The sequence below is a fragment of the Tursiops truncatus genome, chromosome 21 (assembly GCF_011762595.2).
Source record: "Tursiops truncatus isolate mTurTru1 chromosome 21, mTurTru1.mat.Y, whole genome shotgun sequence".
NCBI lineage: Eukaryota > Metazoa > Chordata > Mammalia > Artiodactyla > Delphinidae > Tursiops > Tursiops truncatus.
The window spans coordinates 34426796-34450801 of record NC_047054.1 but is presented as its reverse complement, the minus strand read 5'-3'; the positions used below and the strand labels follow the sequence as shown (position 1 = coordinate 34450801).

The following is a 24006-nucleotide window of genomic DNA, read 5'->3' as shown; positions in this document are numbered from 1 at the left end:
CCTCTTTCATTACTGACTTTAGTAATTTAAATCTTTTTTTTTCCCCATGGTCAGGCTAGCTAGACATTTGTCAATGTTGTTGACCTTTCAAAGAAAAAACTTCTAGTTTCATTAAAATGTTTATTGTTTTTCTATTCTCTATTTGCTTCTTCTCGAAATTATTTCCTTCCTTCTGATTTCTTTGGGTTTAGTTTGCTTTATTTTTGTTTCTTATACTGGAAGGCTACTTTATTGCTTTGAGATCATTCTTCTTTTTAAATATAAGCAATTACAGCAACAAATATGCCACTTAGCAATGCTTGAGCTGCATCTCATACGTTTTATGCTGCATTTAATTTTCATTTGTCTCAGAGTATTGTTTAATTTCCCTTGTGAATTTCATCTTTGGCCCATAGTTATTCAGTATTCAGTATTGTTATTCAGTATTGTTCATTTTCTACAAATTTCACTGTTAATGACATAATTCCGTTCCATTGTACTCAGTGAACATACTCTGTATATTTTCACTCCTTTTCAACTTACTGAGACTTAGTTTTTGTTCTATCTTGGAAAATATCCCATGTGTACTTGAAACGAATACATATTTTGCTGCTGCTGAGCGGAGTGTGTTACAGAGTGTGCTTTGTTGATTTCTGCCTAGTTATTCTAAAGATATTTGTAAGTGGGGTACTGAAGTCTCAAACTATTGTTGTTAAATTGTCTATTTCTCCCTTTAATTCTTCCCCCCCCCACCACCAGATTTACTGAGATATAGCCGACATGTAACATTGTGTGAGTTTAAGGTGTTCAAAGTGATGTTTTTCTACACATGTATAGCAAATTGATCACAGTAAGGTTAGTTAACACATCTATCACCTCACATAGTTACCTTTGGTGTGTGTGTGTGATGAGAACTTTTAAAATCTACTCTCTTAGCAACTTACAAGTACACAATACAGTATCATTAACTGTAGTCACCATACTGCACCATCTCCAGAACACATTCATCTTATAACTGGAGGTTTGTAAGCTTTGACCACCTTTACCTATTTCCTCCACCCTGCAGCCCCTGGCAATCACCTATCTACTCTCTGTTTCTATGAGTGCATTTTCTTTCTTTTCTCCCAGCTTTATTGATATAATTGACATATAACATTCTATAAGTTTAAGGTGTCCAACATAATGATTTAACATATGTACATATAGCATATGTACATATAGCAAAATGACTGCCACAGTAAGATTAACACATACAGCTCTCCATATATTTACATGTTTGTGTGTGTGGTGACAACGTTGAAGATCTTGACAACTTCCAAATACGGTGCTGTTAACTGTAGTCATCATGCTGTGCATTATTAGATCCTGAGAACTAATCCATCTTATAAATGAAAGTTTGTACCCTTTGACAAGCTTCACCCATTTCCCCCACACATACCTGATCTTGGCAACCACCAATTTGCTCTGTTTCTATATGTGTGCATTTTCTTTTTAGATTCCACATATAAATGAGATCATACAATATTTGTCTTTCTCTTATTTCACTAGAATAATGCCCTCAAGGTTCATCCACGTTGTCACAAACAGTAGGATTTCCTTCTATTTTATGGCTGAATAATATTTCATTGTGTGCGTATCTATCTACTTACCTACCTGCCTATCTATCTCACATTTTCTTTACCCATTCATCCGTAGATGGACACTTAAGTTGTTTTCATGCCTTGGTATTGTAAATAACGCTGCAGTGAACAGAGGAGCATGGGTATCTTTTAGAGATGGTGATTTCATTTCCTTTGACTATATACTGAGAACTGGGACTGCTGGATTATATGGTAGTTCTATTTTAATTATGAGAAACCTCCATACTGTTTTCCATATATGGCTTGTATCAAGTTACATTCCCACCAGAAGTACACAAGGGCTACCTTTTCTCCATATCCTTGTCAGCACTTGTTAACTGCTGTCTTTCTGAGAACAGCCATTCTAACAGGTGTGAAGAGAAAGCTCATTGTGAGGTAATAACTCACTGAGGTTTTGATTTGTGCTTCCCTGATGATTAATAATGATGAGCATCTTTTCATGTACCTGTTGGCCATGTGTATATCTTCCTTGGAAAAATTCAGTTTCTTTGCCCATTTAATCAGATTATTGTTAGTGAGTTGTATGAGCTCTTTATGTATTTTGATCATTAACCACTTAGCAGACAAACAATTTACAAATACTTTCTCGCATTCCGTAAGTTGCCTATTCTTTTTGTTGATGATTTCCTTTGCGGTGCAAAAGGTTTTAAGTTTGATGTTGTCCCATTTATTAATTTTTGTTTTTATTGCTTTTGCTTTTGGTGTCAGAGTCAAAAAACCACTGCCAAGACCAATGTCAAAGAGCTTACTGCCTATGTTTTCTTCTAAGAGTGTTATAGCTTCAGGTCTTACGTTCAAGTCTTTAAATCCATTTCAAGCTAATTTTGTGAGTGATATAAGGGTCCAGTTTCATTCTTTAGCATGTGGTTATCCAGTTTTCCCAACACCATTCAATGAAGAGACTATCTTTACACCACTGAGCATTCTTAGCTACCTTTTCAAATATTAATTGATTATATAGATGTGTGGATTCATTTCTGGGATCTTAATTCTGTACAATTGGTCTATGTGTCTGTTTTTATGCCAGTACCATACTGTTCTGAGTAGTACAGCTTTGCAGTATAATTTGAAATCTGGGAGGTGTGATGCATATGGCTTTGTTGTTCTTTCTCAAGACTGTGTTGGCCATTTGGGGTCTTTTGAGGTTCCATACAAATTTTAGGGTTGTTTGTTCTATTTCTGTAAAAAAAAAAATAAATGCCATTAAAATTTTGATGGGGACTGCACTGAATCTATAGATGGCTGTGCATAGTATGGATATTTTAACAATATTAATTCTTCCAACCATGAACATGGGACATCTTTCCACTCATTTGTGTCTTCAATTTCTTTCTTCAATGTCTTTTAGTTTTAAGTATATAGATCTTTCATCTCTTTGGCTAAATTTATGCATAAGTATTTTATTGTTTTTGATGCCATTGTGACCGGGATTGTTTTATTTCTTTTTCAGAGAATTCATCCTTAGTGTATAGAAACACACACTGATTTTTGTATATTGTATTCTAACAGTTTTTTTTTCTGTGTGTGAAGTCTTTAGGGTTTTCTATCTTTAAGATTATATCATTTAAGAAAAGAAATAATTTTACTTCTTCCTTTCCAATTTGGATGCTTTTTATTTCTTTTCTTTGCTTGACTGCTCTGGCTAGGATTTCCATTACTGAGCTGAATAGGAGTGGGGAGTATGGAAACCCTTGTTTTGTTCCTGACCTTAGAGGAAAAGCTTTCAACATTTCACCACTGAGTATGATGTTAGCTGTGGGCTTGTCATGTATGGGCTTTATTATGTTGAGGTACTTTTCTATACCCAATTTATTGAGAATTTTTGTCATGAAAGGATAATGAATTTTGTCAAATGCTTTTTCTGTATCTATTGAGATGATCTGTATGATTTTTAACCTTTCAGTCTATTAATGATTATTGATTTGTGTACGCTGAAACACTTTTGCCTCATAGGGATGAGGCACTTGATCATGGTGTATGATCCTTATAATGTACTGCTGAATTCAGTCTGCTAGTATTTTGTTGAGAATTTTTGCATTTATATTCATCAGTGTCTTGTGATTTTCTTGTAGTGTCTTTATCTGGTTTGGGTACCAAGGTAATGCTGGCCTTGTAAAATGAGTTTGGAAGGAGTCCCTCCTCCTCTTGAATTTTTTGGAAGAGTTTGAGAAGGACTGGCATTAATTATTCTTTAAATATTTGAATTCACCAGTGAAACCATCTGGTACTAGGCCTCTCTGTGTTGAGAGGTTTTTGATGTTGATTCAATCTCCTTACACATTATTGGTCTGTTCAGGTTTTCTATTTATTTTTGATTCAGTCTTGATAGGTTATATGTTTCTAAGAATTTATTTCTCTTCTACGTTGCCCAATTTATTGGAATATAATTGTTCACAGTAGTCTCTTATGATCCTTTGTATTTCTGTGTTATCTGTTGTAATGTCTCCTCTTTTGTTTATAATTTTATTTATTTGAGTCCTCTTTTTGTCTTGGTTAGTCTAGCTAAAGGTTTGTGAATTTTGTTTCAAAAAGCCAACTCATAGTATTATTAATCTTTTCTATTGTTTTCCTATTTTTCACTTCATTTATTTCTGCTCTTATCTTAGCTCTACTCTTTATTATTTCCTTCTGCTAACTTTGGCTTACTTTGTTCTTCTTCTAGTTCCTTGAGGTGTAATGTTAGATTGTTTGAGATATTCCTATTTTCTTATAGCTATAGTTTGTTCTTAGAACTGCTTTTGCTCTATCCCATACACTTTGGTATGTTGTGTTTCCATTTTTGTTTGTCTCAAGATACTTTTTCATTCCTTTTCAATTTCTTCTTTGATCCATTGGTTGCTCAGAAGTATGTTGTTTAATTTCCATGTGTTTGTGAATTTTCCAGCTTTCCTCCTATTAATGGATATCTAGTTTCATACTTTTGTGGTCTGAAAAGATACCTGATATAATTTTTATCATCTTCAATTTGTTGAGACTTGTTCTGTGCATAACATGATCCTAGAAAATGTTTCATGTGTGCTTAAAAATATATATGTATCATGCTACTGTTTAATGGAATATTCTATATATGTCTGTCAGATCAAATTGATCTATAGTGTTGTTCAAATCCACTATTTCCTTTTTGATTCTCTGTTGGATGATCTATCCATTGGTGAGAGTGGGGTCTCCAAGTAGTATTATACAGCTGACCCTTGAACAACATGAGTTTGAGCTCCATGGGTTCACTTACACATGGATTTTTTTCAATAAATACACTGGAAAATTTTTTAGAGATTTGCAGCAATTTGTAAAAAACTCACAGACAAACCACATAGCTCACAGCCTATCATCACAGAGAAGTGATTTTTTTTTTAATGTAGCAATGTTTCTAATACTATATTATAAATGACTATAATGCTGTATGCCATAAAAATTTTATAACAAGTTATTCATTAGTGTACAGGCTAGGCTACCATGAAGCAATCTTATTGCTGCTTCTTTGTTATCAATGCATGAATCATTACACCTGTAAATAAATATGAATTTCTTTTCCACATTATCTTTTCATTTTGATGTCTGGCATTATTAATACATGTAACACCTATAGCATTTTGTACCACATAAGACAATATTGATGTAGGTACTGACAGAGGATTCATCTTATAAACAGGTGATAAGCTTAATGATAATTATAAGTTTAACATAAGGAGGAGAAAATACATTTGCTGTACTGCATTTACTGATACCACTAAGTTCATAAACTTACAGTACAGTAAATGTATTTTCTTCTCCTTATGATTTTCTTAATAACATGTTCTTTTCTCTAGCTTACTTTATCGTAAGAATAAAGTATGTAATACATACAACATACAAAATATGTGTTAACTGACTGGTAAGGCTTCAGGTCAACAGTAGGCTATTAGTAGTTAACTTCCGGGGAAGTTAAACATTACGCACAGACTTTCAGCTGTGCGCAGGGGTCGGTGGCCCAGCTCCCACGTTGTTTCAAGAGTCAGCTGAATCACTCTCTCACCTTTTAGCTCTGTTAGTATTTGCTTTATATGTGTAGGTGCTCTGGTGCTGAGTACGTAGTCTCCCTTGCACTTGTCAGCTTTTTATCCATGTATTTCAGGGCTGTGTTACGAAGTGCCTATACCTTAGAATTAGTGTTTTATCCTCTTGGTGGACTGACCCTTTTATCATTATAAAATGTCTGTCTTTGCCTCTAGCAGTTCTGGTCTTAACATACATTTTATTGATATTAATGGAGCCAGTCCACCTGTCTTTCAATTACTGTTAGCCCAGTAGTACTTTTTCCATTCTTTTACTTTCAACTTACTTGTCTCTGAATCTAAAGTGTGTCTTTTGTAGACATAGTTAGATGCTTTTAATCCATTTTTCTAATCTTTCATGTCCAATACCTGGCTTCTCCTAGAGGCAGTTTCTATTGACTGTTATTCATACTATGTATGGGCCATACTTTCCTATTTCTTTGTCTCAAAATTATTTGTTGAAAACTAGAAATCTTAAATAACATAATACAGCCACTCTGTAATTCAGGTTCCTTCCCCTCCCCAGCTTTTGATGTCACTGTTTACTTGCTTCTCCTGAACTAATTCTGTAAAGTCTATATTCTTTGCTGTGTGTGGCCACTGAAGTCTCTGCTCAGTTAGCTCAGTAGTCAACCTATTACTGGACAGAGGTTCCCTAAACACTCTGAATCAGGAAGTAGTCAGCCTGTGCCGTGGGGTTCTGCATGTGCTGAGGCTCCAGGAGGTCGTTCACAAATCTGTTTGAGGCTTCACTTTCTGCTTGTGCAAAATCTCAAAGTCAAGAAGAAGTGAGAACTTAGGGCCTTCCCAAGTTTTTCCTGGGCATGTAGACACAGATTCCCAAATATATTCAGAGCTTACCAAAGCCCCCTTTATATATCTTATTTCCCAGCTTTTCCTTTTGAGTTTTTTGGTCAGCCTCTTGTTTGTCAGCCTCTTGTTTACCACCATCCCAGGCAGCAGCAGTGTTGAACAACTGCCACATACTCTGGGGAAAAGTTTGCTTTCAGTGAGTGAGTGCAGAGTCAGATCAAAGAAAGACAAGCTATGCAAGTGACGATTTTCCAGGGAACTGCCAGACAAGTCACATACACGTAATGACAATTCCCTGGGAATGGGACTTTGAGGAGAACTCCAAATTGCCCATTCCAGTGGATGCTAGGCTTTCGGTTTTCAAAGCTACCGTGACTGTGAGGCTATTGGTTTTCAAGATTACTCTGGAGCGGGGGAGAGGGGAATGGTTAACAGGATAAGTGAAAACAGCACAAAGCTTTCTGTTCTTATGGAAATTCAGCTGGGTTTTATTTTTTTCCTCCAATAAAGTCTTTAGATTGTTACAAGCATTCTGGTTAATATCCAGAGTTCTGAAAATGTTTATTTTGGTCATTTTTTGCTAGTGTTCTCACTGTTTTTTGGAGGAACGGATTTTCAGAAGTACTGTCATTTAGAAATATTTCTCCCTGTGATATTTAGACCCTAATGAAAGACAATTTTTAATATCAATAATTAACATCCACATCAAAAATTCTCTCTTTTCATAAGCTTTATTTACTTAACACAATAAAATATTTAGATGACAACTTTAAACTGGATGAGAAGCTACTAGTTTTTTCCAAATTCTTTTGGAAGATTCATGAGCAGTATGTGTAAAGATCACTCAGTCAAAAATGCTTCTTTAGGACACCAGGAATTTCTATTATAAGGTGTAAATAAAACTTTCATCATTTAATTAACAATTGTTATGTTTTACAACATTTAAAAATAATGGTAAAGTCCCTGGTGTTATTTTAGTTTATAAAATCACACTCATTCTAAATTCAGTTTTATTTCATTTACTTGCTTGTTTGGTATTGCCTTTTGTATACTTTCACAGTGACTAAACATTGCCTATATTAGTATAAAGATATCAATTTGACTCACATGGACTTTGAAACAGCAATTAGGAAAATAGCAATTGGGGGGGAAATGGGTATGTAAAGTCAGACCAACAAAAGATAATTCAAACACTTTGGGTCCTCCACAGTAAGGTAGTGTTCTGGGTGCAATCAACTGGAACAATTTGCCTTGATTTGTCTGACCAATGCAGGGAATAAAGATATGCCTTGATTTGTCTGACCAATGCAGGGAATAAAGATAACCAAAATACATGGCTTTCTATAGGTCAAAGATGCCCAACAACTTCTGGAATACTTGGTTAGTTGAGGCTCTTTAAACCTGCCATTTATTGTCCTCCTCTGACTCACTGGTAATTCTTCTAGGTAAGGTTTAGGAGCAAAAGCAAAGGGTCAGGTCAGTCCATTTTGCGTGTTACTGACATCAGTGTTTAAACACTCCCCATGTTTTTATACCGTTTTTATACCATTTTTATCCGGGAATAAAAATAAAATGGGTCTTCCCTAGTGGCGCAGTGGTTGAGAGTCTGCCTGCCGATGTAGGGAACACGAGTTCCTGCCCTGGTCCGGGAAGATCCCACATGCCGTGGAGCGGCTGGGCCCGTGAGCCATGGCCGCTGAGCCTGCATGTCTGGAGCCTGTGCTCTGCAACGGGAGAGGCCACAACAGTGAGAGGCCCGCGTACCGCAAAAAATAAAATAAAAAATAAATAAAATGAAGTCTTTATCATCAAGAAACAGTCCTTATGAGACCTGCATTTTTTTTCTCCTTGTTATACCAAATTGTATCAATTAATTTGAAAGACTGTTATTCAAACAAATACTGTCCACTGAACAAAGTGAACTTTAATCACTGATTTTGTATCTCAACAATTCATAGGTATCAAAGATACAGTATCATGGTTCTATCCTCTTCTTCCTAGTCTATTCTGTTTTCTTTTGAAATTGAATCATGACTTTGGAAAATAGTAGGCCTGCTCTGAAACAAACGCTGGCAGTTGCATGCCAAGGCAGCGTTTTCATAGAACTTTCTTATATTCTGAATTCCTTCCCATTAAATGAATAAAGCATAGAGATTTGAAAAGGCCTCCTTATGCATTAAGAGGCACACAAATTATCCTTTGAAATCAATGCACCATTTCCAATCAAATCTGAGGCGCTCAATAAGTATAAATCTGTAGATCATTATCTTTAAAATCAGGAGGCATTTTTAACCAAATATAAAATGGAAAAGCCACAAAAAGAATTCTATTTGAAATCCCAAAATACCAGGGAGGCCCAAATCTTGACTACTTAGCCAATTAAGGTACCATTATTAATGAGACAAAACATTAATCAAAAAGTTAAAAAAAAAAACCCAAAACTGGGGGTTCACATTCCCAAACAAATTTAAGGCTATTCTCCCAACATCATTATACTGCCATTAACAAATATATTTTCTTACAAAAGAAAGAGTTTTTTAATCCATTTGTTTCCTTTTAGAGAGAAATTCTTTGATGAATTTATCATGTCTGAAAAACGTAACTCGGACACGTTTCACATTTAGAACGTTAGGTAAAAAGATCATCCTCAACATAACCCTACTATGTTTGGGAGAGGGAATAGAAGGTTTCATACACTAAGGGGCAAGAATCTGGAAGAGACAAGTTCTGTAAACTTCTGTAAAGGACCAGATAAGAAATATTTTAGGCTTCACAGGCCATAAGGTCCCTGTGACTACTGAACATCGTCATTTTAGTTTGCAAATGTGTGTGGCCGTGTTCCAATAAAAGTTGGGAAAATCAGCGCGACCATGCTTGTGGGTCACACTTTGCCGGCCCAGTCTATGAGAAAAGGAAAAGGAGCGGCACTGGTACTGAGGACAAACCACAAGTGGGCATGCAAGCAGATTAGGCGTCCTGATGTATTCTGTGCCTTAATTTCAGGTTTTCCCTTTGTTAAAATTGTGGCATTTTTTCCCACCCCAGCAGATAATCAACTCCCAACTTTAGTGGTAACTGACAGCAAAGGAGGAAAGTTAAGAAGAAGAGTTTCATTCTTAACAATGTCACTTAGACACCATACAAACTATAATCTAAAGCTTAGCATAAGTGTGACCAAGTCTTTGCTTTGAGCATGCTTCCCTGACAACTAGGAGAATGGAACCTTCTACCAAGCTCCAGCCAAGACCTGACCCACACTCAGCCCTAAGGGGAAGCTGCTGATAGGGTGGCTATCTCAATTGCACATTCACCAGGAAGCAGCCCACAGCATATACTCTGATGGAAAGGTTGAAGAATGAGCAAAATAATCCTAACATTTTTCATTTTTAATAGTGTAAAGTCTGGAAACTTTGTGGAAAACATGCTTTCAGAGAAACTAAAAGCTCTCATGATCCATTGGTAAAATCTGGCTTCATAAATCTTGAAATATTAAAACACAGCAGGCATACCCTCCCACATGACAACTCCACCTCCTGCAACATGTTACAGTAAGTGCTGAAAAAGCATACTACTGATCTGGTAATTACTTTACTTCTGGAGCTCTGCTAAAAGCTCCTATTTTGCTTTTGTTTTGCATGCATCTCTATCAAATAAGCTTAATTGTGTTCTGCTGCCCTCAGGTGTCCATTTTTTAAATTATACATGAATACATGATTAGTTGGCAAAGCAGGATCCTTTGTAAATTTCCAAACCAGGAAACTATAGCTATAATATTCAAAGTATTCTTTAATAAACCCTAAACACAAGGCTAATGTAAGTGTTAAAAGTTCAACTTTTAGATATATTTGAAGTATTACTGGGATTTTTCCTACCACTTGTGTAACATATTGCCATTGAAAAAGGAGCCAGAAATGGCATAAAGAAAAAATAGATATATGGTAACTGAAAATAATGTTACAACACAGTGCTTCTCAAAGTGTGGTTCAGGGATCCTGTTCAGGGTGTCCATGAGGTCAAACCTATTTTCATAATAATAATAAAAACGTTTTTCAGTCTCTCACAAGTTACAGTGGAGTTTTCTAGAAGCTACATGACTTGTGATATACTGCAAAAGACAAAATGCAGAAGCAGAGAATCTAGCAGTCTACTATTAAACCAAATATGAAAGAGACTGGCAAAAAATTTTAAATGCTATTCTTTTCACTAAATTTTGTTTAAGTATAATTATTGTTCATAAAAAATATGTTATTCATTTAATTGGCTTCTTAATACTATTTTTTTTTTTTGTGGTACTCGGGCCTCTCACTGTTGTGGCCTCTCCCGTTGCAGAGCACAGGCTCCGGACACGCAGGCTCAGCGGCCATGGCTCACAGGGCCAGCCGCTGCGCAGCATGTGGGATCTTCCCAAACCAGGGCATGAACCTGTGTCCCCTGCATCAGCAGGCGGACTCTCAACCACGGCGCCACCAGGGAAGCCCTCATTACTACTATTTTAAATGATTTAATAAAATGTTTAAATTATCCATTTTAGTTTCTAATATGGTAAATCAGATATAAGTAAAAGCTTTTTGGTGGTCCTCAAAATATTTTAAGAGTATAAAGGAATCCTGAGAACATTGAGAAGTATTTAGTAGCATCTTCTATCACTGCTTCATAGAAAGTAGTTTCTCTAAAATTTGAGAAGATAAAGGAAAGACTGCCCTCATTATCAAATTACAAAGACTAATCTCTACTTCTAACTTGATTGTCTAGACAGGCATTAAAGAAAATAATGGTATTAGAGGTCAGAGGTTTCAGTCACCTTCCTCATCCTCATTTCCCCCTCCCTCCCCAAACTATTTGCAGGAAGAAAGAGCAAAACCTGACTTAACAGAGTTTCATCTGCTTTCCTTTATCACCATCTACAAATGAGCAGTGCAAATGTGAGAAGCTCATAATGGTAAGAAAGAGAAGGGATGAAGTTTCTGAATAATGTATCAATGAGATAATCCGAGGCCCCTAAATGAGCCCCACTGACTCAACTGATAAAAGCTATCCTTGTTGTATTTTATAAGTATGAACTGATTCTAAGAAAAGTAAAACTACCAAAAAAAAAAAAAGGTGAAAAAAGAAAGAGAAGGGGGTAAGGGCAGGGAGAAAGGAATGGAGGAAAGAAAAAAAGTAAAGGAAGGCTTTCATTTTGAGGAGTCTGGAAGCCAAGAAAATCCACCAGTGCATGATTAATTCTGACATGCTTAAATAAGGATTCCTATTAAAATCTCAGCAGTTGCCAATTTGACAGTGATGAGAGTCTGGTGGAGTCACTGTGGCTGGGGAGCCCCCACGAGGTGAAAGACAGACTCCACATCAGGGAGGTGGAAAAGAGGACTCCAAGGGAAGGAGGCTTATGGAAATAAATACCACCCACAGCTGGAAATCAGATAGAAAAAGAATTCAGAGCCAGGGCTGGCTCTCCTGGAAGAGGACACTGAGGAAATGGGGTAGCATGGACTCGAAGAGGAGTCCACAGAGAAGACAGCTCTGCAGGAGAGAGGGACAGCAGAAGCAAAACGCACTCACAGCGGATGCCAGTTACAATGATGACGGCCGCAGAAACCCACAGAGAATCCCTGAGTTATTAAACCCACAGAGAATCCCTTAGTTATTAAATAATCCCTAGCAACCTCATGGAGATCTGTGCTGCTTTTAAGGGTGGAAATATAAGATAGCACAATATGAAAAGTAAAAGCATTAAAAGTCTTTAATCACAATTCTTACAACAGGCATTTTCCACTTCTGATAATAAACCAAATATTTTACCCACCATTCAAAATTCTAGGATCCTAGAAAGCCAATCTACGAATTAGAAACTCACAATTATCAATGCAGTTTACAGATTGAAAAATAATGAATTCCTATGACCTATCTCAAACTGAACTACACACTACACACACCTTCTTAACATTATTCTGTTACAAAACCTATACTTTATTCCTTGACTTCTTTCTTCCCCCTACCAGTATGGTATACTTGCGTTGGTTTTACCCCTTATCCAACCTATAACCTAACACCAAAAAGAGCCAGTAAGGTCCTGCCTCACACAACAAAGCCAGACTACTGAAGATGATGCATGCCAAGTATCCCAAGGACAGAGCATCTGCAGGATGCCCAGCCCGAGACAGGAAGCCACCACTCCAGAGAAACCACACCCTACACACTACACCCCATGCACAGGGTGGGCTGGCTCTGTCAATGCTAGAAAGCGGAGACACACCTCAGATAAAACTGCTGCTAAAAATCCCAGGCCTCAGTGTTAAAGGGTAGATTCTGTCACAAAATCTTGACTTAAAATAATGCCCTGGCTACTGCCTCTGACCATGGCCTGACCTGGGCAGCACCATCTTGTGGATCTCTTCCAACTTTTAGCTGTGACACTGGCCAACTACTGTGCCCCTATCCACCCCAGTCTCTGCTGCAACTCAGTTCTATTTCTAAAACTTCCTCCCATCTCAGGATCCAGTCCTGGTAAGAAGCTCCTGACTACTGTCTTGGCCCTGCTACCTGTCTTCAGCCTCAGCCTCAGATTCAGGAGGCTGAAGCTCGACTAGGACTGAAGTACAAGAGAGCTACTTTTAGTTAACAGAGCACATCTGAAGATAAGTCCAGAAAAGGAACAGGTTTGAGTTTATTCTAAAATGATAAATCATTTTATTCATGCCTTTCCAATAAAATACAAGGCTTTAAAAAAAAGTTTCAACTCTTTCCTTGTTGATAGTTACAATATTCAATACACCTTAGTTCCAACATAGCAAGAGAAAAATAAACCTTAGGGTTTGTTTTGATAGATATTGATCTGTATGTGCAAAAGTCTAACTTACATATAGATTTCAGATATGAAGAGGCATTTTAAAAATAAGAGATCACTTAGCAAATGTGACCACAATTATAAAATACTTATTTAATCTGAGTAAACCACTTGCAGAAAAGTAAAAGCAAGTCCATACTATTGCTAAAATAATGATAACTAATGATAAATCATTCGTATTTTTTAAAGTAAGTTCAGAAGGGAATCACCATTCTTAGCTCCAGTAAAATGACTAAAACATCTGAGCCCACTTAGTGAAGGGTGTGTAATTAAGAGAACCCCCGTGCTTTTCCACCACAGCACCTTAGTTACCTACCACCACCTCTGCAGTTAACCTAAGGGAGGTTAGCCTCACCAGCCCTACCAGAGTGAGATATGGCCTCTGATCCTTACCCAGATGGCAGGGAACTTGGAATGGAGTGTACATGCTACAAGTGTTTCTTTTTTTTTTTTTTTTTTTTCGGTTTGCGGGCCTCTCACTGTTGTGGCCTCTCCCGTTGCGGAGCACAGGCTCCGGACACGCAGGCTCAGCGGCCATGGCTCACGGGCCCAGCCGCTCCGCGGCATGTGGGATCTTCCCAGACAGGGGCACAAACCCGCGTCCCCTGCATCGGCAGGCGGACTCTCAACCACTGCACCACCAGGGAAGCCCTACAAGTGTTTCTTTAACAACAGAATAAATTAGAAAAAAGGAAGCTAGAAAGACATTCCAACATATGACACTGTATTAGACTCACTATATTAGTATACCTTCTACCATTCTATTACTAAGATTAGCAGGAAGAACAAAGGCCCATTCCAGTGCATTTTCAACACATCATTCCTAAGCACAGGAAGATTCACAAAGAACAGCTGTAAGAAGTGAACCTCCCAGGTTATACCTCCCCCACTGAAAGCATGAGGAAGGGATGAGCTTGTCTCAGCACTTCTTAGAAATGTCATGCTGTTGTACTGCTATTATGACACAATGGTAGGGAAGAAAAGGGAAGTGGTTTATTGGTTCATTTCCCAAGAGGATTACTCTGGCTTTGGACTAAGTAATGAGAGGGGATGACCTAGGCAGCACAGCATAAGGAGAAGGTGAAAAGGGGAAGATGCTAGAAATAATTCACTGTATACTCTTCATGAATGATTCACTTTCAATAAGTCAGACACTGTAACATAATTCAGGCAATCATAATGCAAGAGAAGTTATATCCAGAATTATGAATTAAAAACTTACCACCTAGAAGGAAAATTTATTTTTTAAATGAATCCAGAGGAGGAAAAGAAGAGAAACACATTTTCACACAGTTAGTTTTTATGATAGCTAGTATACTTTCAACAGACTTGAAACAGCATGCACTGTATATAAGAATAAAAAAGTCTAATATACAAAACTTAAACAACAGACAATCTGAAGTATGTAGCACACATTTTTAAAAACAAACCTAAGAACTAATAATCAATAACAACATGATTTTGAAGGTGATACAGAGAGATTTACTTGCATTCATAATTTTCTCCCTCATATGTAATTCTGCCACTGTAGCCAGTTGTTATTATGTACGATTGGCATAAATCAAGATAATATTAAACTGTTCATTTATATAAACTGTCTCTTATATCCTAGTTGCCAAAAAGAAGTGCGACACATCATTTAATCTCCTTTCAATTCCTCAAGTGTGGAAGACAAAAGCAAATCCAAGATCTGTGGTTCTGAACCTGTGTACAAGAGGCCCTGGGGTGCCCATGGCTTGTCTGGACATCAAGCATGCGGAGTTATCTGAATAAATAACAAACTTCACACCTTTACTTACTGCTATACTTGAAATTATTGTGATTAATAAGACACATGCTTATTTGAAAGTATTATTAAAGCAATATTAGCTTTTTAAAAAGCAATCCAGCTTTTAATAGAAATAAATCCCCACAAATCTAGCAACTTCCATAGAAGTACTATGACATCCCTAACCTTTAAATAAGAATCGAACTATTACTGGATTCTCTTTTTCATTATTATACATTTTCTCAGTCAAAAGAGAGTAAATGCACAACTATCATATGTGGATGGGACCTCAAGATATCCAATGTGAAGAAGATTCCTCATGCTGGGACGCATTGGCTTGGATTAATGTTTGTATGTGGACAAGCATAATCAAAAGTGTTTCCTTCAGCTGATAGTTAGGTTAAGAAATTGAGTGGGAGGAAAAGAAGGGGACAGAGTTGCAGCTGTTATCACAAGATGAACAGAAAAGAAAGCAATGAAAACGTGCTTCACTGTTAACAGGAAAACAGAGGTTAGGACAGTACACTGATTGGTCATCCCCATATCAAGTTGAATGAATATTAGACTCTAACACTCATTTCAAGGCTCACACTGTGGGAATCCCAGTACCTTCATTTCCACAAGACATATTATCCACGAATGTCCCCTGAGAACATCTACATTTTCAGTCTATATAATCTCAGGACACAAGTTACATATGCCTACAAGTCACTAACGTGTTCTAAATTCACCTCCTGCAAACTGCAGAAGGAATTTCCTAGTTGAGTATTGTGAGATTTGTGAAGACGATGTTGAAATTATGATTCTATCACTGTATCTTCTCCTTCACTTTCTTGACAGTAGAACCGTTCTTCCCCCCCCCTCAGTCCATCTTAATGACCCCATACAGCTCCATTTTGCCTCTCTTAAAGAGGAGCACCATGTTTAAAATAAGGTGTGACCTTTTGGAATAGTAGTAGAACAAATTAGGACCAATATCTAAGTTTTAGTTCTTTTAATGTGGTTTCTTAATTGGAAGATAAATCATATATCAAATCAAGGGATGATCTAGACTCTTTAATTATAAGAAACATGATTTTCTCTTCAAAATAAATGGACCTGGGACTATGAAATAATTTTTGTGCTAAGTACATGTTGATCTATATTTAACTAAAACATTTTCTCTAATATGAACAGTTCAAGTAAATGCTAAAATTCCACTTCTATGAAAGGTGAAAGTTTACATATAATTCTAAATTCTATAAGTTCATCCTATACTTTAAATAGAAGATGAGACAGTAGATTACCTTGATATTTCAACTAGCAAGAGACCAGGTAAGTTGAGGAGTGTAAAGAAGTCTGAGTTTTAAGACTTACTACTATATTTAGTGAAAACATAGTTGACACTTTCAGATCTAACTTATATCCTCTTTCCACTATTCTATATCAACCCTAGTAGCTAACCAAAAAACAAAACAAAAACAAAAAACATAAGTAAAAGCTCTGTCTCTGCCACCTAGTGGAGAAAGAAGATACAAGAACACACATTACAGCTAGAACAACTCCAGACCTGTAGGCATACGGAATTCACTTAAAATTATGTTCAGTGCTAGCATGTAGAATAAGTTATTTCTTTTTCCAAAGGTTTATGTTTACCTACCTGCCATGTAGAGAATGAGGTAAAGGGAGGCAGAGGATAAACACAAAAGCAAAGATAAGCCCAAAATATTTTGGAGCTCTGTAAGACAGCTCTTCACACACCTACACTTACATGGCCATGGAGATCTGTGTTAAGAAGCATCATTGCACAGGTGAGGCAATGGACTCCATCTAACAAAAGAGACAAGGACAGAAAGCATTAATTCACTATTTCCTATTGGACTCCTCAGTATCATTAAAATAGCATACCTATGCTTAATTAAGAACCTATGAAAACACAATACTGTGGCTAGGCAAAATTAATCATATTCATTTGGGGAAACACAAAATAGATAAAGAAAAAGTTATTAAAATGATCTCAATGCACAGATTTGGACTCTACTGGTGATGAAGTAAATTATTCCTACCTCTGGAGGACAATTCGATAGTATATATCTAAAACTTTGAAACAGTGTCCTTTGACACAGCAAACCTACTTCTAGGGCTTTATACTAATGAAATAAGGAGCTACCCCCAACACAAGGATACCTAAAGAAAGACTGCTTACAATGGGGAATGAGTAAATATAACCCACCTAAAACACAATTCTGTTATGTTGAAGTCATTAAAAATGTGGTCCAAGTATACATGTTGAAATGGAAAGATATTTTACAATAAAGTATTACATGAAAAACACACTATATGCAGTATGATTCTATTTAAATATAATACATCTAGAATGATATATAATGTAATATTAAGAGATTATTATCTCTTGATAGTAAAATTATAATTTTTATCTTTTTTATTTAAAGTTTCTCAATTTTCTATAAGATATACAAATGAAAATAAATTATTTAATACTGTTACTTTTTTATTTTCTGGGAAGAAAGTGAATTAGGAAAGAAGCAAAAGTTAAAGAAAACCAAGATTTGCATCTTCCAATGTTTACTCTTTGGGTATTAGTTCTCTGGCTAAAAATATATAGACAGAAATAGTTATCCTTTTTCTTGCCATGCTTTAAAGGCAACATTTAGGTTGACTGGTCCAGGATGCTATGGATCAGACAAAAGTGAAATACTGAAATAATCACTGAAGATTTAAAATTAATATTTAGGGGAAAAACGTTACCCAAACCAGCAAAGTCATTTCACACTTATATGGAAACATCACTTTCTCTTCTTACTTTACAAAGGAAAAGAAAAAGCACTAAGAGTTAAGCTTCTTACTTCCAAACCTTAGGATTAGTTCTCCTTATTCTCTCCCTGCAATTCTCAATCCAAGTAAAGTAGACAATAGCAGTTGCAGATGCAGAAAAATCTTATTAATTTATACTAAATGTACAAAAAAGCTTGTCCCACTACTGAATTCATGAATTAAAGATAGCTTATCTTCCAAACTATGCCTCTGAGTAGGTGATTTCTCTAAGTGGACTATCTCTAAGTAGATGCTACTAAATGCTTAAAAGGGTATGTATTCCAGTATTCTAAATACATATAAAACAAATTCCTGAATGTATTTCTAAAACTCAGCAGCTAACTCTCAAATATCCTTATCAACAGCCAATTGAGTACACAAATCCGTAGCCCTTGTTTCACTTAGTAATGTCAGTGTCTTCTTAGATTTGAAGAAGGTTCTAATAAAAACAATCCACTTCTATACCTTTCTTTCTCCAGTCAAGGCCGACAGTGATACAGACAGTGAATAAATGGTCTACATATAGTCAAAGGAATAAAGACAGTTCCTATTTTACGGATAGGAATGTGACTTTAACAATCAGTTAATTTAGCTACAGCCTTCAGGGCAGAGGCAGCAGGAGCAATCACTTTAGTCAATATAAAGTACACTGACACAATGGTAATTGGCAATACGGAAGCTAAGAGATAATTATAATTTCTAGTGCATCTAGTCTCAGTGATTTATTCCAGAACTTGTAAGTTTATGAAAGATACTCCAATTGTAAGTGAAAATGCTTGACTTCAAACCCTGAAAACTTTGCTTTATTATAAGAATTGAAACGGAGAAATGACCTATCTTCATAAGGTATATCAAAAATTAAATAGTTTAAAGTTGCTTTTTAAAATAGTAAATACAAATATAGACCATTAAAATCATAAACCAGAGTCAGTGGTCAGTGCTGTAATAATGAATGTCCAAAAAAAGCACCAGAGACACACCACAACCTCCAGTGAGATTTGCAGATGTTTCCAAAACTAACCATAAAACTATACATGCCCTTCATCAAGAAGCTTAGAGATCAGGTGTATAGGAAGGAGAAAGAAGAAAACTAGCATTTCACTTATTACAATGTACACTGACATAAAATCTCAGTGACAAACCATGAGCAATTTAAAGAAAGTATACTGTCATACTATGGAACTGGAAAATGGAGTAAAAGTAACTAAAACAAGAGTAAAGAATATCATGCAGTCATTAAACATCATGGCTTTTAAAGAATATTTGATAACATGAGAAAATGCTCACAATGAAAGGGAAAGACAGTAGGAAACAAAACTCTGTAATGATTCCAATTTGACATAAAATATTGTACAAATAGACTAGAAGGAAGTAAATCAAACTGTTAGTAACAGTTATCTCTAGGTAATTAGAGATAACTAGGTGATTTTCATTTTCTTCTGCATAAGTTTCCATATTTTCCATAATAAAATGTAACCTTCACACATTGAGGAAAATAGCCCTTGTTATAAGAAAGAAATTCAAGCATTTCCATCAGATTACCTTGTGAAGCAATGGTATCTGGGTTACAATAAAAATATCTATTGGAGAAGTGTACTAAAATTCTCTCTCGTTCTTGGGTTTCTCCCACAAGAGAAAATGCTTTAAAGAAATACCTAAAAAAGAATTAAGGGGGAAAAGGTGAATTTTTAGAAAATGTTACCATACTCTCTATGTTTGACAGTTAAAAGTTAATTCATTTAAACATAAGAAATTAACAATACAATGTAAGATATTCTATATTTTTAAAAAATCACTTACTAGATGGCCATTCAATATAAATTTATATTGATGTTTATATTATAGGAACTGTCAATATAAAAGATGACAGAGCAATAACATGGTGGCCAATACATCAAAAAAAGCCTTGGGAAGGTGGATGATTTCCACATATGTTAAGTGTCAAGTAGCCATTTTAAAAGATCAGTCAGATAAAAACTAAAGAACACAAGTCTGGATGCATAACCATGTAGGCTATGTTTTAAACTTTTTTTTTTTTTAATTTTTTGGCCATGCCACGCGGCATGTGGATCTTAGCTCCCCAACCAGGGATCAAACCCACGCCCCCTGCACTGGCAGTGCGGAGTCTTAACCACTGAACCGCCAGGGAAGTCCCCTGTAGACTATGTTTTAAAGCTTGACAAAGATCACAGGTTTTTGTCATTTTGTTACTTGACTGTAATCACCACCGACCCACTATTAAAATTACAATTATATTGTCTTATGCACAGTAGATTTCTTTTTTATTATTATTCAAACAGAAAGTTGCAAAAATTATAATGATCCTCATCAGTTCACTCAGTTCCATGTTATTTTTTTTTTCATCTTGAACTTTTGTTAGCACTTTTAGGAATTCATCAGTTTTCCATTAGCACAGTAGATTTCTGTTAATTTTATTTTGCCTATTATCACCACCATATATTATTAACTTGCTACATGAGGAAGAAATTGGAAAATAAAACCCTAATTTATTTCTTAAATTAGGAATACCAATCTAGATCAGAGTCACTGAGAGTACTGTCTATTATAGATGTATCCAGGACCCTCACTTGACAAAGTAGATGCATTTACCTAAATATGAGATGGGAAGGAAAAAATCATTTAAAATGCCCTAAGAAATCTTACTTTTGAAAGAAACATACAATAAAACATATTTCAATGATGAAAGTGTTGCTGTCTTCCTTATCTGTAGTTAATCTAAATTATGTTGATCTAACTTTAATTTTTCTTAACTTTTTTTTAATAAACCATATGAGAGAGTAAAGCAAAAATACAGATCCCTCCCCCACCCTTACCTGTTTTCATTGACAAACCTATGAGTACCCTTGATTCACGCAAAGAGCCAGAGACTAACTCACTGCTGTGCATTCTAACGGAACATCCTCCCTTCACCTCCCAGGCCTCAGTTTCCTGATTTGTAACACTAGAGCATTACACAAGATGATCTCAGAATTCCTCCAGGCTGTGACACGTTATAAAGTTTATAAGATTAAATGCTTACTGGGTTTTACCTTCAGCTGCACTTAGAAATTTATACTATGGTATCGTGTGAGACATGAGGGTCAGTGTGTTTCCAACACCTTCACTTGAACAGATCAGCAAAAAGTGCTACTGTCTGAAACAGTTTTACAGATACTTTCTGCTGATTATTATGTTGATATTCATTTTTATCCCATTCATTAGTTAATTCCAAAGTACTGTCTTAAAGGGCTATTTGGCTATTGTAAAAAATGATTAGGGAAAATCTAATTCTACAGTCTGTAAACTGTGCCTTTTTAAGGCATTCAAAAACCAGATTCCCACAGATTCCATTTCTCCAAGACTTACTTTGCCACCATTCTTTACTAGGTCGTCTATTTGGTGCAGGATATGAATTCATGTGTGATTTCATAAAAACAATATATTTTTCCCACTTTCCACCATGTTTAATATCTGTAATACAATCTGAGCTAAGATCACAAAGTAACTGTGGGTTTAAAAAAATAAAAATCAGATTTTAGCTTCAGCACATTATTTTCTCTTCTCAGAATTAATTATTTAGAAGCAAAGAAGAACAGAAGTGATGTTTAATCATACCTGAGAGACTGATCCAGTGTCATTCCTGTAAAATCAAAAAACTTCAAATATTCTTCCGCAACTAGTTTGCTAAATTCATTGCTATAAGAAAACAGAATAGACTTGGTTATTAAAATTGAAGCCATCAGAACACACACATACCCCTACAAGGATACACTCAGACACCATCCTTGGAATGGGACATACTTCTTGCCTAGGTGCTTTGCCACATCCGATCTTTTGAATCTGTCTAGTTGATAAAGACGTTTGGCCAACCTTTTGGCTGCTTCTACGTTGCTGCTGGTACCATTACTGAGACTTCCTGAGGTTTCCTTTTCCAGAATTTCAGTACTCCCCATTTCAGAATGAGCCTCTAGCAGTGTTGTTTTCATCCCAGCATTGCTGTGAGAATTGAAAAAGAAGGAAACAAAAGAACAGAAAAGATTGTTCTTGTGTGGCAAAAAGCAAAGTAGCTAATGAAATGATCACAATATTGTAGAACAAATGAAAAAACTATTTTAAATGATAGCATCTTATGCTTAATTATTCATAAAAATATTTTCAGTTGCTATATTTTAACATACTAGAGAAGTGATTACTTAAACCCTAGATGAGCAGTTCTCAAACCTTTTGGTCTCAGGACGTTTATATTCTTGAAAGTATAGAGAACTCCAAAGACCTCTATGTATGTAGGTTATATCTAGTGATATTCACTGCATGAGTAATTAAAACAGAAAAATTTAAATATTCATTTAAAAATAATAAATCCATTTCATGAATATAAATAATACATTTTTATTAAAAAGAACTATATTTTCCAAAACAATAACATAATATTTAATGAGACAAGCAACAGTGATTTACATCTTTTACAAATTTCTTTAATGCCTGGCACACTAGAAGACAGCTGGATTCTCACAGCCATTTCTACATTCACTCAGTAATAATACATCATTTTGGTTGAAAGCATTAAGAAAATCTGGCCTCACAGAAATATTTAGTTAGAAAAATAGGGAGCATTTTAATATCCTTAATTGTGGATATTCTTTTCTCATATGATGATGCCAAAATAAAACAAGTGGTAGTCTCTTAAAAGTCAGCTGCAATATAGAATCTAAACTTGTATCAATGAACTTTTTGTACTCATATTAAAAACGTCTCACATGGGCTTCCCTGGTGGCACAGCGGTTGAGAGTCTGCCTGCCAATGCAGGGGACACGGGTTCGAGCCCTGGTCTGGGAGGATCCCACATGCTGCAGAGCAACTGGGCCCGTGAGCCACAACTACTGAGCCTGCACATCTGGAGCTTGTGCTCCACAACAAGAGAGGCCGCGACAGTGAGAGGCCCGCGCACCGCGATGAAGAGTGGCCCCCACTCGCCGCAACTAGAGAGAGCCTGCGTGCAGCAATGAAGACCCACCACAGCCAAAAATAAATAAATAAATAAATTAATTAATTAAAAAAAAAAAAGTCTCACACTTTGAATGCATCTTACCCAGGCATGATTCTGCCACATGAACTGGTCACTTGCAAAATATCTGTTGACACATTTTATTATTTTAAAAAATAACATTTATTAATGTCACCACTAATATCCTCAGAAAAGTCTTTAAGTACTGGGAAGCTGCCAAACTTTTGGTGGTAGATACAAGTTTTCCAAAATTCTAATTTTGATTGAAACTTAAGTATTACCATTGGCAACAAAAATTGATGATTGTTTTCCTTAAAGTAATTAAGTAACTCTATTTTCAAGAAAATGTTTGCCAAAACCACAGTTTGTCAGACTTTGAAGGAAAATGGCATTTCCATGAAAAAAGCAACTAGTTTATAGCTCACAACTCAAACTACATGAGTGTTGTTCCTAGACAGCGCTTCATGCATATTTTCCATTTCATTGCATGTGAAATTAAAAAGGCAGGTACCCAAGTGTTGAAAAGCAATTAATTGGTACTGCTTTATCAAGGACATCTTTAGGTGAAACTGCTCTTTATTTTTATTTTGAATGCATGGCAATGAAGAATGTAACAACTAGAACAGTTTGGTGTTACCTTGATTTGTGCTAAGGCCCCCACCATTGCTTTTGTACCATCAGTGTGTATCAACACAGTGAAAAAGGAAAACAATGCTGCACTGTTATTAAAAAAATAATTTTGACCTCACAAACCCATTGAAAGGGTCTCAGGAAGCCGCACAACCACACTGTGAGAACCTCTGCTCTAGCCAGGTGCTGCAGCATGCATCTGTAACACTAAAACCAATAACACTGTGATTTCCAGACCTTCCTTTGGACTTCTAACAGAACAAGGCTATGTTCATGGTAAACTACTTGTGCTTAAGTAGGCTTCCAACACACTTACTGTAGACTGTAAAGCAGACATAGAATTTTTCTGCAATGAACCAGAGAGTAAATATTTCAGACTTGCAGGCCACATAAGGACCCTGGTCACACAGGCTTCTTTGTTTTTGTTGTTTTTTCACAACCTTTAAAAATGTAAAAGCCATTCCAGGCTACACTGAATCCTA

The 24006-nt window shown here is 36.0% G+C and overlaps 1 protein-coding gene across 11 annotated transcripts in view; it reads right to left on the bottom strand.

Moving 5' to 3' along the window:
• Positions 1-24006, bottom strand: part of PSD3 (pleckstrin and Sec7 domain containing 3) — a 571362-nt gene that overhangs the window by 286098 nt on the left and 261258 nt on the right. For 9 of the 11 annotated variants that reach the window (XM_073798607.1, XM_033848747.2, XM_073798608.1 and 6 more), the window contains 4 exons: positions 21691-21885; positions 21505-21585; positions 19432-19544; positions 16826-16884 (listed from right to left, as the gene is read on the bottom strand). In XM_073798607.1, coding sequence (XP_073654708.1) covers positions 16826-16884; positions 19432-19544; positions 21505-21585; positions 21691-21885 — 448 coding nt within the window. Of the gene's footprint in view, positions 1-6956; positions 8188-16825; positions 16885-19431; positions 19545-21504; positions 21586-21690; positions 21886-24006 lie in introns of those variants that run through there. The other 2 variants (XM_073798609.1, XM_073798613.1) reach the window with 2 other exon arrangements.